The sequence below is a fragment of the Pituophis catenifer genome, unplaced genomic scaffold, assembly GCF_029215685.1.
Source record: "Pituophis catenifer annectens isolate HBS135680 unplaced genomic scaffold, rPitCat1.0.hap2 SCAF_16, whole genome shotgun sequence".
Lineage (NCBI taxonomy): Eukaryota > Metazoa > Chordata > Lepidosauria > Squamata > Colubridae > Pituophis > Pituophis catenifer.
In genome coordinates, this window is record NW_027256896.1 from 10,978,701 (window position 1) to 10,992,664 (window position 13,964).

The window sequence follows — 13,964 nt, forward strand, 5'->3', positions numbered from 1 at the left end:
TGTTTGCACGGCTCAGCTGGGCATGGTGGAGGGGGCGCAGGGACTTTTGCTACCGGTTCTCCGAACCACCCGCCATTGCTACCGGATCAGGCGATACAGTCCGAACCGGGAGCATTTCACCCCTGGATTTGTGGCTTCCCATATTTTCCAAATCAAAACCCGCAGACGTTTAAGGCATCCTGAATTTGAAACCCCAGGATTTCAAACCTTGGTTATAGGAGCAGCGTTCCGAATCCAACCAAACCGGTGGTTGTTATGGAGGACCACCAAGCCACCACGCAGCTGGCAGCCAAAGGTTTAATTAGGGAGAGGGTCCTGTTAACTGAGTTTGTTTAATGTACCCTGGGAACATACCCTGTTTCTCGAGGCTGAAGGGGGTGCCTCTAAATTTTGTGATGCGAGTGCCACAACCTGGGAAGTCAAAACTAATTCTGAAGCATTATGTCCAAGGCAGATAAGTACACGACCACACTGGTCAAGCCATTGCATGGACAACAGTGGTCCCCGATCTTTCCTTTGTCCAAAGATGCAAGCATCTAGCCCTCAACTCCAAAGGGGCATGAACACCCTATCTCTCCACCAAAAGAAGTCAAGAGCAACATGACCGACCATCTCTGCTGGACCACAGTTTCTTCCGCAAAGTTTACAGCTATGAATTAATTATGGCACTTGTCCCACCGCCTCATAAGGACTTCCTCATGGATGCGTCAAGAAGCAGAGCTCAGCAGGAAGAGAAGCGGAAGGAATCCTGCAGAATGAGAAGAAGACATCCGCCACATCTTGAAGTGGTCCATGAAGTTCCCTCGTTGGAGACAGCAGTCCGGCGACTTAGTGTTTGCGGAAAATGAGGCACTTATTGTTTGCCGGCATGTCGACCTGGAAGCAGAAACCATTTTTTGTGGTTATTCTGGGCAATAAAATTTGCAATAGATGCCAGGCTTCAAGAGACCCCATCCTCAGGGTGAGGAACCAGGAGGCACTAGAACAAGGGTCACCAACCTTTCGGACCTCAGGGACCACTAAATTTATAATTTTAAATCCCGCGGACCACTAATACGATCTGCCTAATGACCGGCTGGGTGGGCGTGGCTAGGTGGTCATGTGACTGGGTGGGCATGGCCAGCTCAATGTCACTCACGTTGCTTGCCAGCCTCTACTCGCCCCTCCCCTCCCAGCTACTCCTCGCCTCCTCGCCCGGGCTCCTTAGGGACCCAACAGTTGTTGGCGCTAAGCAGCCACCATGAGAAAGAGTTGGCAAAAGAGCTCAGTTCAAATTGGATCTGACCGAGAAGGAGGCTTAGCAGAAGCACCTCACTAAGGACTAGGAGCTTAAGCTTTCCAAGCAGAGGGAAGACCTGCGGGAGTACAAGGCCAGGTACCGGCGCCTGGAGGCTCAGCAGGCTGAGATTGTCAGCCAGTTCCAGGCCATGATGCAGTCCCACTGGAACGAGGGCCTCCGGCTCTTCGCCACCAGTGGCACTTCCCTCCAGCCTTCGCCCAAAGCCCTGCACCAGGAGGCTGAAGCAGACCCCGAGTCAGAATTTCTGTCCCCCTCCGACCCACACAAAAAGACCCCGAAGGGGGAGACTCTCTGCAGCAACGCACACTTTCATTGCATGTATCCGACCCCTGATTTAGTGCAATATAAAAAAAGCAAATAATTTTTCTGTGGACCACCAAAATTTTCTCGCGGACCACCAGTTGGTGACTGCTGCACTAGGGGACCCCCGAGATCAGCAGAAGGAGCTGACGTCTAAAAAATTTAGCCGGCCAAAGGATTGGTCAGCGTATGAGCGAGAAGCTCGGCTTATTTTTAAGCAAAAGCGAACTCAAAATAGCAAACTGGAGGAGGCGCATCTATTGCCAGGTGAAATTGTTGCTCGAAATTGGGCTGCATGGGGGGGTGGGGGGGTGGGGGGGGGGTCATTCAGGCAGGGATGTTTGCAGGGATTGATCAAAATAATCAAGAGGGCAGCGGCATGGAGATGTCAATCACAGGGACACGGCTGCCATCTTGACTTTGGGATATTCCCCTCTCCAGATGAAAGCTAACATTGTAAAACTAAAACTGTAAAACTTGAGCTAAGACAAAAACTAAAACTGTAAATTGTAAAACTGAAGCAAAATTAAAACCGAAGCAAAACTAAGACTTAAAACAGAAAACCTGAAGCTGAAACTAAAACTGTGGCCAAAGTTAAAAGCGTTCCTTTCCCAGTTGTAAACAGAATGGGATACCTTTCCCAATTCAGCCTACCATGTTTTCCAGCTGCATCCCGTTGGCCTCAGCAAGCTGTTGCAGGACAGCTGTGTCCCTGAGTCCCCAAGCTGGATTGCTGGTAGAGGGAGAGAGGGAGGGAGGAAGGAAGGAAAACAAAAAGAGAAGGAGAAGAAGAAGAAGGAAGGAAGGAAGGAAGGAAGGAAGGAAGGAAGGAAGGAAGGAAGGAAGGAAGGAAGGAAGGAAGGAAAATGGAAAGAAAAAGGAGAAGGAAGCAGAGGAAGGAAGGAAAATGGAAAGAAGAGAAGGAGGAGAAAGAGAAGAGAAGGGGAAGGGAGGGAGGGAGGAAGGAAGGGAGGAAGGAAGGAAGGAAAGAAGGAAAATGGAAAGAGAAGAAGGAGGAGAAAAAGGAGAAGGAAGCAGAGGAAGGAAAATGGAGAGGAGAAAGAGGAGAAGGTGAAGGAAGCAGAGGAAGGAAGGAAGGAAAATGGAAAGAGGAGAAGGAGGAGAGGAGAGGAGAGGAGAGGAGAGGAGAGGAAGGAAGGAAGGAAGGAAGGAAGGAAGGAAGGAAGGAAGGAAGGAAGGACGAAAGGAACATCTTTAGCCTTGTATTAAAAATAATAATTCTGCAACCTAAAAACAATTTCTGCGTAGTTGTACTGCCATTCTAACTTTTTTTTACTTTCCCCCCTCCCCGACACACCCTCACTTCTACTCCTCCCACCCCACCCCCCTGGGCAAGCTTTGCGTTGCTCACCTCCGCCTTAACCTGTAATCAAAATCCACGTTGCTCTGTGGAGTGATGGAACCATTCACCGCGTAGGGCTGTCAAGCACGGAAGCAAAACAACAACACAAATTGTTAGATAAAGTCATCCATCCATCCTCCAGCAAAGTGGGGAGTCTCTCCCCTACTGAGAACATCCGTGCCCTCCAGAGTCTCTGAAGAAAAAATAGAAGCAAGGAAATTAATTTAAATTAATTAATTAATTAATGGCAAGGCAGAATGCCAAACTCCAAAACCAGGTTATTTCTCCTGGCATTGACCTTGTGTAGATCCGGAGTAGCTAATCTCCCTCTGCTTTTGTTGTGGCCCGCCAACGGATCTGGCAGCAGATTGAGACAGTGAGGAGGATGGGGAGGAACCTGGGCCAGTCCTGCAGTCTGGGGAAGGCTCGGATGAGGGCTCTGCATTGGAGGCAGAGAGGGAGCCAGGGCCGTCTGACAGTTGTCAGCTGCCTTCGGAGTCAGACATCAGTGAGGCAGACGAACAGCTGGAGCCTGTTCCCAGTGTGCGCATGTGCAGAGTTGCCAGGCGAAGGGAACAGTTAAGGAACAAGGGTCGACTCAGGAGTAAAGCCACAGGTGGACGATGAAGGGCCCCTCCCAGAGGGAATAAAAGAGGAGCGAAAGGGGAGTGGAGTTTGCAGGAGACAATTAGTTCATTCCTGCATTCTTGCCAAGTATTGCAGCGTCTGAAAGATATCAGCCTGGCCACTCTCCAAGCCTGATAAAGGTCAGTAATTGTAAACTATCTTGAAAGACGGTGAGAGAGAAAAGACTTTGCTGGAGAGGAATTCACTCTAAATTAAATAAAAGGGGTTTATCGGGATGAGGACTCGGCTTCGTGCTGTTGGGGAAGCCTAGGCCAGAACAGCTTTTTGACTAAACTTACAGCATCCCGGAGTAAACACTTACTCCGTAGGTGATCATCACTGCTTTGGGTTTGAGTAGTTTCCCGGCTCCCTGGAACAAGCCCTGGACAAAGAAAAGCCATGAGAGGAAGAAAGGAGAAGCCATCAGTCCTGGAAAGAACGTCTACTAGGATCACGAAATAAATACAACATTCTTCAAAGCAAAACACTTCATGCAGGTAGTCTTTGACTTATGACCACAATTGGGACCGGAACTTGGTGGTTGCTGTGCTCAATTTTACAATCTTTTTTTTTTTTTTTTTGCTGTGGTCATTAAGTTTGCCGTTGCCTCCTTCCTTAGAGCAGAGGGGTGAGGCAAGGTCACCCATCTGATTTTCGTGCCTAAAGCGGGATTAGAACTCACAATCTCCTGGTAATTGGCCCAAAGTCACCCAGCCTTCTTTCATGTCTAAGGCAGAACTAGAATTCAGTCTCCTAGTGATTGGCCCAAATCGCCCAGTTGGCTTTCATGCCAAAGGCGAGCACTAGAATTCACCATCCGCTTTCTAGGTGAACTGATGATTGCTGATGATTGGTCCAAAGTCACCCAGCTGGCTTTCAGATTTAGCATGGAACTAGAACTCATTGTCTCCTGGTGATTGGCCCAAATCACCCAGTTGGCTTTCATGCCTAAGGTGGGACTAGAAATCACTGTCTCCTGGTGATGGGTCTAAAATTACCCAGCTGGCTTTCAGATCTAACATGAAACTAGAACTCACTGTCTCCTAGTGATTCCTTAGAGCAGAGGGGTGAGGCAAGGTCACCCAGCCGATTTTTGTGCCTAAGATGGGACTTCAACTCACCATCTCCCAGTTTCTAACCTGGCGCCTTAACTGGGACACCAAATTTCCCTTACAATTAACTTGGTTAAAACAAAGCTTCAGTGTACACAGGGGTGGGCTTCAAAAATTTTAGGAAGGGGTTCTCTACCCAGCTGCTGGGTGGCCCTGGCCATGGTGGCTGTGGCCTAGTTGGCCTCCTGCACCACGGCGGGGTGGGGTGGGGTGGGCTTTTTGCCCTCCCCGGGCTCCAGAGGCTTTCCTCGAGTCTCCAGGAGAGCAAAAACGGCCTCCCCAGGCTCCAGAGGCCCTCTGGAGGCCGGAAACGCCAAACTTCCGGTAGGCCAGTTTTTCACTCTCCCCGAGTCTCTGCGTGCACCCTGCACTTACCTGCATCCAAAACGGGCCACATGGGGACTCCTGGGAGGGGCCAGCCAGGAGTGAGATTTGGGGGTTCTCCGAACTGCACAGAATCTTAACTAGAGGTTCTCCCGAACCCCTGCGAACCCCCATTAAAATGTAAGAAGAGAGCCACATTAGTCTATGTGGCAAAAACTCACAGGTCTGGTACCCCCTTTTTTTCTTAACCCCTGATGAGGCAAACCACAGCTTGTGAAAGCAACTCCCTTTGAATGGAATTTGCTCGTCGGAAAAAAAGTGCTACCAGATTTCTGGGGGTGGGGGGTTTGCCATTCTACATTGCAGTCACCTAATCTGGAGATCCCCAAAGCGAAACCAGCTGAAGTCCAGCATCAATCCCAGAGCGAGCCAAAAGGGAATTTACGGCTAAGCAATCTTTGAAAGTCAGGCCTCCTCACCTGGGTGCACTTCATTTCTGAGATGTGAATCATGTTGATGTTGACGATGAGATCCAAAGAATTTGGACGCAGACCTCCCCAGGTCTCCCAGCTCTGAGAGGAGTCCAGGTAGATGGGCGGTTTGACATTTGAGAGGTGGAGAGTTTGGATAAACGACGAGATGCTATGAAGACAAAGGAGGATCTGTTGACCACCATAGAATAGCATAACAGAGTTGGAAGCAGTGGTGGGTTGCTATCGGTTTGCTCCGGTTCGGGAAAACGGGTAGCAGCGGTGATGGGAGGCTCCGCCCACCCACCCAGACGTCATCAAAAACGCTATAACTGCAGGCTATTTCTGCAGACAACCGGCTGCCTGCAATTTGGCAGTTCGAATCTCACCAGGCTCAAGGTTAGACTCAGCCTTCCATCCTTCCGAGGTGGGTAAAATGAGGACCCAGATTGTTGGGGGCAAGAGGCTGAGTCCGTAAACTGCTTAGAAGAAGGCTGTAAAGCACCGTGAAGCGGCATATAAATTTAAGTGCTCTTGCTGATTAGCTGTGGTGGCGCAGCGGTTAAATGAAGCATTGCAGGCAAACTCTGCCCACTGCCAGCAGTTCGATCCTGACCGGCTCAAGGTTGACTCAGCCTTCCATCCTTCCGAGGTGGGTAAAATGAGGACCCAGATTATTGGGGGCAATAGGGCTGACTCTGTAAACTGCTTAGAGAGGGCTGTAAAGCACTGTGAAGCGGTATATAAGTCTAAGTGCTATTTCTATTGTCCTTCCTTCTTTCCCTCTGCCCACTGCCAGCAATTCAATCCTGACCAGCTCATGGTTGACTCAGCCTTCCATCCTTCCGAGGTGGGTAAAATGAGGACCCAGATTGTTGGGGGGGGCGATGTGCCGACTCTGTAAACCGCTTAGAGAAGGCTGTAAAGCACTGTGAAGCGGAATATTATTATGGGGTATTTTAAATTCAGCCAAATTATTTAATTCGTTTTTAATCTATTTTAAATTTTTGTACCTCTGTGTTTTATCTTCTGGCTGTTCACCGCCCTGAGTCCTTCGGGAGAAGGGCGGTATAGAAATTTAATAAAATATTTAAAAATAAATTAAAAAAATATAAGTCTAAGTGCCAGTGCTATTCTCCCTCCCCTCACCCAAATTTGGGGGAGGGGAGGGGAGGGAAGGGAAGGGAAGGGAAGGAAAGAATGTGCTGCCTATACCATTTTATTGGTTGGCCTTTTGTAACTGTGTGTGAAAAAACCCTTGAGAGATGGGCTGAGGAACCCTCCCTAAGGGAAGGGAAGGGAAGGGAAGGGAAGGGAAGGAAAGCGAAGGGAAGGGGAGAGGAGAGGAGGAAGAGAAAAAGGAAGAGAAGAGAAAGGAAGAAGAGAGGAGCCTGTGTACGGGGGGGGGGGGGAAAAAGGGGTGCCTTCCGAGAGGCCAAGCCATTGGCTTGTGGTCTTCAAGTGGGAAGAGAGCCCACCAGCATGGAAAGCAAGGCAGGGGAAGCAGAGAGAGAGGGGAGGGGGGCTTCGGCCACCCACCTAACCCCTTCCCCTCCCCTCCCCTCCCCTCCCCAACCCAAGTCCTCCTTCCTTCCTCACCTGGCCAGGGCTTGGGGATCCACGTCGGAAGGCTGCCACTCCACGTTGGGCAGCGCTTGGGCGAAATGCGCCGCGTGGAGCCCGCAGCCCGAGGCCACCTCCAGGGCCTCCACGCGGGGCCGGCTGCTTCCCACGTAACCCCGCAGGACGGCCAGGATGGGCTCCTTGTTGCGATCGGCCGCCGAGCCGAAGCCTCGGTTCATCATCTTGGCTAGCGGAGCTCTTGAACCGGCGGGGTCGCAGCCGGCTCCCGCTATTCCCACGACCACCGCTCTGCGTTTGGGGAGCCAGCTGCTCCAAGCCAACCGGGATCGGGCGCAGGAGGCGAAGGATGCGCGCAGGAGGAAGGCTGAAGAAGCCGGAGCCAGCAGCCTGGCTGGAGGGGCGAAGGATGCTCAAGGGACCAGCAGCTCTTCTCCTGCCTACCTTTATCCTTTATCCTTTGCCTTGCAACGGACGGAATGGCAAGGCAGGAAAGACTGCATTTCCCAGAAGGCAGCGGGGGTCGAGGCCCCACCCCTGGCTTGTTATTGGCTGGATTTGGAGGGGCGTGTTCTTGCCTTTGAAGTTTTTCCTGGGCGGGAGGGGGGAGAGTGGAAGAAATGCCAGATTCCCCCACCCCCCGATGGCGCCCTTGTCTTTGCCATGGGGACTAACTTTCCCAATACCAAGTTTTTTTCTTTAAAAAAAAATACCAAGTTTTATCTTTGAAAAAAAAACAACCAAGTTTTATCTTTAAAAAAAAAAATACCAAGTTTTTTCTTTAAAAAAAAATACCAAGTTTTATCTTTGAAAAAAAAACAACCAAGTTTTATCTTTAAAAAAAAAAATACCAAGTTTTTTCTTTAAAAAAAAAATACCAAGTTTTATCTTTTTTTAAAAAAATACCAAGTTTTTTTCTTTAAAAAAATATATCAAGTTTTATCTTTAAAAAAAAACAACCAGGTTTTACCTTTTTTAAAAAAAAAATACCAGGTTTTATCTTTAAAAAAAAAATACCAGGTTTTATCTTTATAAAAAAATACGAAGTTTTATCTAAAGAAAAAAAAACCACCAAGTTTTATCTTTAAAAAAACAACAACAACGTGCTAAACCAGGCTGCAGCAATGGGAGCGTGCGTGGGACTCGGAAGCCAAGGCGCTAGTCCTCAGGAGGGTCTGGCTTTCTTTGGCCGCAGCGGGAGGCTTGTTCCAACGGAAGCGCTCTTTCTGAAGTCTGCAGGAAGGTCCTTTTTCTTGCAAAAAACATCTTTTTTAAAAAAAAAATAATTAAAACAACTTTTTTTTAAATTTAAAAAAAATTGTTGTTGTTTTTTTAAAAAAAGCGGGGTGCCGGAGCACAAAGGTTAACCGGCATGAAATTTGCACGCTTTTGCAAAGGGAAGGGAGCCCCGGGAGGAAAGGAAACGCGTGGGAACGCGGAAGAGGGGAAATGTGGTAGTGCATGGCGCTGTGCGAAGAAGGAAGATTTTGCAAAAGGTTAATTTAAAAAAAAAAAAAAAAAAGGAGTTTGTGCGCCGCCCGGGAATCGAACCCGGGTCGCAAGAATGGGAATCTTGCATGATACCACTACACCAGCGGCGCAACTGGCAAAGCAGGTTAGTTCAAATCCTTTTGAAATTCGCGGGTGGCCTTTCCTTCCCTCGTGCAGCCATTCAAACAGAAAGCAGCCGCGATGCCCTGCAGCTTGAAAAAGGCAGGGAGGAATTCTTGCCAAGCATCAAAGGACGTCGGGTAACGTTGTATTATTTAATCCCTAACCTCTTGAAGAGGAGGGGACTCCCAGAATCCCCCAGCGGACAGTTGGGAACAGAATTGTCTACCACTTGTAGACAGATACTACTTGTCTGAAATAATATAGGTTCTCCTGTTTGGGGGGACTGGACTAGAAGACCTCCAAGGTCCCTTCCTTTTCTTCTCTTCTCTTCTCTTCTCTTCTCTTCTCTTCTCTTCTCTTCTCTTCTCTTCTCTTCTCTTCTCTTCTCTTCTCTTCTCTTCTCTTCTCTTCTCTTCTCTTCTCCTCTCCTATTTTCTATTTTCTATTTTCTATTTTCTATTTTCTATTTTCTATTTTCTATTTTCTGTTCTGTTCTATTCTATTCTATTCTATTCTATTCTATTCTATTCTATTCTATTCTATTCTATTCTTAATTCTATTCTATCCTATCCCTTATCCTATCCTATCCTATCCTATCCTATCCTATCCTATCCTATCCTATCCTTAATTCTATTCTATCCTATCCCTTATTCTATTCTATCCCTTATCCTATCCTATCCTATCCTATCCTATCCTATTCTTAATTCTATCCTATCCTATCCTATCTATTCTTATTTCTATTCTATTCTATCCCTTATCCTATCCTATCCTATCCTATCCTATCCTATCCTATTCTTAATTCTATTCTATCCTATCCCTTATTCTATTCTATCCCTTATTCTACTCTATTCTATCCTATCCTATCCTATTCTATCTATTCTTACTTCTATTCTATTCTATTCTATTCTATTCTATTCTATTCTATTCTATTCTATTCTATCCTATCCTATCCTATCCTATCCTATCCTATCCTATCCTATCCTATCCTATTCTATTCTTAATTCTATTCTATCCTATCCTATCCCTTATTCTATTCTATTCTATTCTATTCTATTCTATTCTATTCTATTCTATTCTATTCTATCCTATCCTATCCTATCCTATCCTATCCTATCCTATCCTATCCTATCCTATTCTTAATTCTATCCTATCCTATCCTATCCTTAATTCTATTCTATCCTATCCCTTATTCTATTCTATTCTATTCTATTCTATTCTATTCTATTCTATTCTATTCTATTCTATTCTATTCTATTCTATTCTATTCTATTCTATTAATTGCAGTGGCTAAGCATGCTGGCTGGAGATGGGGAACCGTTGCCATTCTGCCCCCAACTGCTGTTGTAAAGTCAAGGACCATCTGTAACAATAATAATAATAATAAAAAAGACAAGTTTGTGTGATCTCTTTTGGATCCCTCTTCTCGTGCTGCAAAGCAGAAGGAAGAGGCGCAGATTCGAGCGGAGCCTGTCCGTTTCCCGAGATAATCTTCCAGCACATTCTTCTCACCTATGACCCAGACATTAAATCCATTTGTAGGTCAATCCTTAACTTAAGCAAGATCGGTTTGCAGCAGGGCATGGACTTTGCACACCCGGAGGAGGGTGTATTTTAAGGACGAAACGCTACAGGAAACATTTTCAAACACGTATCTTATCATTTATTTATTTATTGTTAAGGAATGTAACTCCTGAGTTGTGACTGTGCTACAGTTTTGGATCTGGAGTTACAATGTTACCTTGGCCCTCAAAAGGTTTTCATGCGTTTTATCAACCGAAGAATTCTTTCAACACTTTTTAAGCTAAGTTGGTTTGTGTTATTTATTCCCCACAGTAAATGCAGGAGTGAAATCAAATCCCTACAGTATCATTGCTTAGAAACTGGAGGTGCAATGGTATTAATCACCAAGGACTTCTTTCTTTCTTTCTTTCTTTCTTTCTTTCTTTCTTTCTTTCTTTCTTTCTTTCTTTCTTTCTTTCTTTCTTCTTTCTTTTTCTTTCTTTCTTTCTTTCTTTCTTTCTTTCTTTCTTTCTTTCTCTTTCTTTCCTTCCTTTCTTCCTTCCTTCCTTTCCCTCCCTCCCTCCCTCCCTCCTCCCTTCCTTTTTTTCTTGCCTGATTTTTGTAGTTTGTGTGTATATTTTAATCTTCTTTGTAAAACCTTATATTGTACTGCTTGTAAAAGCGGTATTATTGCTTAGAAACTGGATGTGCAAAGGTATTAATCACCAAGGACAGCTTCCTTCCTTCCTTCCTTCCTTCCTTCCTTCCTTCCTTCCTTCCTTCCTTCCTTCCTTCCTTCCTTCCCTTCCTTCCTTCCTTTCCTTCCCTTCCCTCCCTCCCTCCCTCCCTTTTTTTCTGTCCTGCTTTTTGTAGTTTGTGTGTATATTTTAATCTTCTTTGTAAAACCTTTAATCAAATCTTTTTTAAAAAAACAAACAAACCCGTTGGCTACTTGGGTTTTCAAAAGAAAGCATGGGGAAGAACGGGCCTTGCTTTCAGCCTCAAACTTTAAAACGTCTTGGTCTACCACCTAGATGAAAGATCAGTGATCAAAACAATTAAAAGTTCCTTTGCAAACCATGACCTTATTTGCTTCTGCAAAATGAAGAAAACCGCTGCTTTCCTAGAAGGAGGGGGCACTGAGAGAGAGAGAGGAGAAATTTAAACTTTTCTCCAAATTTGTTTTTTTTATTGTTATTTAGATTTTATCCCACCTTTATTATTTTTATAAACTAATAATATACTGCTCAAATGAATGAATGAAACAGCCTTATTAAATACTTCGTTCGTTATATACAGTAGTTTATACACTGCTCAAACAACTAAAGGGAATACAAAACTACTGTATGTAACAAACAAAGTATTTAATAAGGCTGTTTCATTCATTCAGATCTCGGATGTCTTCTGCTTGTGTTCCCTTTATTTTTTTGAGCAGTGTATAAAACTAATATTATATTTATATTTATATTTATATATATAATATTAGTTTTATATTATTAGTTTATAAAAATAATAAAGGTGGGCCGGGACGTGGTGCTTAGTGGCTCAGGGACTGAGCATGTCGATGGAAAGGTCGGCAGTTCAGCAGTTCGAATCCCTAGTGCCGCATAACGGGGTGAGCTCCCGTTCCTTGTCCCAGCTTCTGCCAACCTAGCAGTTCGAAAGCACGTAAAAAATGCAAGTAGAAAAATAGGGACCACCTTTGGTGGGAAGGTAACAGCGTTCCGTGCGCCTTTGGCGTTTAGTCATGCCGGCCACATGACCATGGAGACATCTTTGGACAGCACTGGCTCTTCGGCTTAGAAATGGAAATGAGCATTGCCTCCTAGAGTTGGGAACGACTAGCACATATGTGCGAGGGGAACCTTTACCTTTATATGTAAGGTTGTTGCCATGTTATATCTTTTCGTTTTGTTCCATGTACTTTGCAACCAGTGGAGGACTATTTCTCAATCTTGACCATTTGAAGAGGTGTTGGACTTCAAAAATCCATACAACCTAAAGTCGGCTGGGGAATTCTGGGAGTTGAAGTCCGCCCTTCTTAAAGTTGCCGAGGTTGGCAAACCACTGCAGAAATGGGTAGCCAAGTCATACTCAGTTGGGTGCCCATCTCATCCAGCAAGCTATTCATAATGGCCAACCAACTGGTCTCTATGCAGTGTTACTTTGGCCTCCTCTGCCACCCAGAAACGATACCCCAAGTATGACATTTGTGTCATTGCATCCTATTTTATCTCAATCTTAAATTATTGCATTTTATTCCCAATTCATTTTAGACTGCATTTTATTTTCAGTTCATTTTAAATTGTATTTTTTTATTCCCATTCCATTTTTTAAATTGCTTTTATCCAATGTTAGTAATCATTTGTTTCTGGAACTCTGCCACTTTGATGTGGGCCAAGGACACTCATCAATAAAGTTAATGACGGTGGTAACATTTGCACGGGGCTGCCTAGAATTCAGTGGCCAGCTCGTCTGAATGCAACCCCGGGACTTCGAAGAGACAGGGGGTGAGTTTGCACGTGTCGGTTAGATGGCAAGCGGAATACGGGTTTTTGATCCTCCACCATTGGGGTGGGGGAAGAGGGAGCAGGAGCGATCCCCGCAAGGAAAGAGCTAGCCTCTTGAGTCAGGAGTTTGTGCTGATACGAGAGGACAGGAATCGGAGGAAAAACGAAGGGATTTGAAGATGGTGGGCCCCGTAAGAACCCTCAGATTGGCCCCTGTGGCTGATCCCACCTCTACTGGGCAGCCATTTTGGGGAGCCACCCGTGAAACTTTTCAGTTCTGGGAGAAATTTTCTGACCGTGAGAACAATCAACCCGTGGAACAGAAATTGCCTTCAGAAGTTGTGGGAGCTTCATCCCTGGAGGCTTTCAAGAAGAGACTGGTCCATGCCCATCTGCCATCAGGGCCGTGATGGCCAACCTATGGCACGTGTGCCACCGGTGGGCACGCGAGAATTGCCCTAGCTCAGCTGCAGCTCACATGAGTGCACAGGCCAACTGATTTTCGGGCCTTCCAGGCACACCGGAAGTTGCCAAACTGGCCATTTCTGGCCTCTAGAGGGCCTCCAGCAGGATGGAGAAAGCTGTTTTCACTCCTAGATAGTCTCTGGAGCCTGGGGAGGGTGAAAGACAGGTCTACCAGGCCATCGTGTGCCAAAAACAGGGGGAGCACGGGGTGGATAGCGGGTGCATGTGTAGGGTGGGGTGGGGCGCATTGAATTGTGGGTATTGGCATGCACGCACGCTCCCCCTGCGCTCCCCCCCCACTTTTGGCACATGACGGCAAAAAGGTTAGCCATCACTGGTCTAGGGTCTCCTATTAGGGTTGGGGGCTGGACTAGATGGCCTCCAAGGTCCCTTCCGACTCTGTGAATCTGTTACTCTTAACCCCAACTGAACCCCCAACAACCTAGGCGCACCTTTTCTCCTTGCAAGGTGACACCAGGGGAACTTGCAACAGGCAGGGCTGCACACCTGCCCCTCTTATCTCCCTGAGTCTTCGGAGAGGGGTGGCATATAAATTTAATTAATTAAATTACATTAATTAAATTATCTCGCCACTGGCACACGTGGGAACATCTCTGGTGGCTCAGTGGTCGGCGGTTCGAATCCCTAGTGCAGGTCTTCCAGCGTGAGCAGCGGGTTGGACTAGATGACCTCCAAGGTCCCTTCCGACTCTGTGAATGTTACTCTTAACTCCAATTGAACCTCCAACAACCTAGGTGCACCCTTTCTCCTTGCAAGGTGACACCAGGGGAACTTGCA

At 46.4% G+C, this 13,964-nt stretch overlaps 1 protein-coding gene and 1 non-coding gene across 3 annotated transcripts; both read right to left on the reverse strand.

The window, feature by feature from the left end:
• METTL26 (methyltransferase like 26) lies at positions 1-7,558 on the reverse strand. 2 transcript variants are annotated; one of them, XM_070955100.1, is made up of 6 exons: positions 7,096-7,558; positions 5,506-5,668; positions 3,913-3,972; positions 2,973-3,040; positions 2,255-2,333; positions 1-876 (listed from the first exon to the last, which is right to left on the reverse strand). In XM_070955100.1, the coding sequence occupies exons 1-6, from the start codon at positions 7,299-7,301 to the stop codon at positions 829-831; spliced, it is 624 nt and encodes a 207-aa protein (XP_070811201.1). In that variant the 5' UTR covers positions 7,302-7,558; the 3' UTR covers positions 1-828. The 2 variants fall into 2 exon arrangements, with proteins under 2 accessions (XP_070811201.1, XP_070811202.1); XM_070955101.1 differs by lacking the exon at positions 3,913-3,972.
• A 1,049-nt stretch (positions 7,559-8,607) lies between these two features.
• Positions 8,608-8,678, reverse strand: TRNAG-CCC (transfer RNA glycine (anticodon CCC)). The gene has a single exon. It is a non-coding gene; the product is annotated as a tRNA-Gly (tRNA).
• Between the last annotated feature and the right edge of the window lie 5,286 nt (positions 8,679-13,964).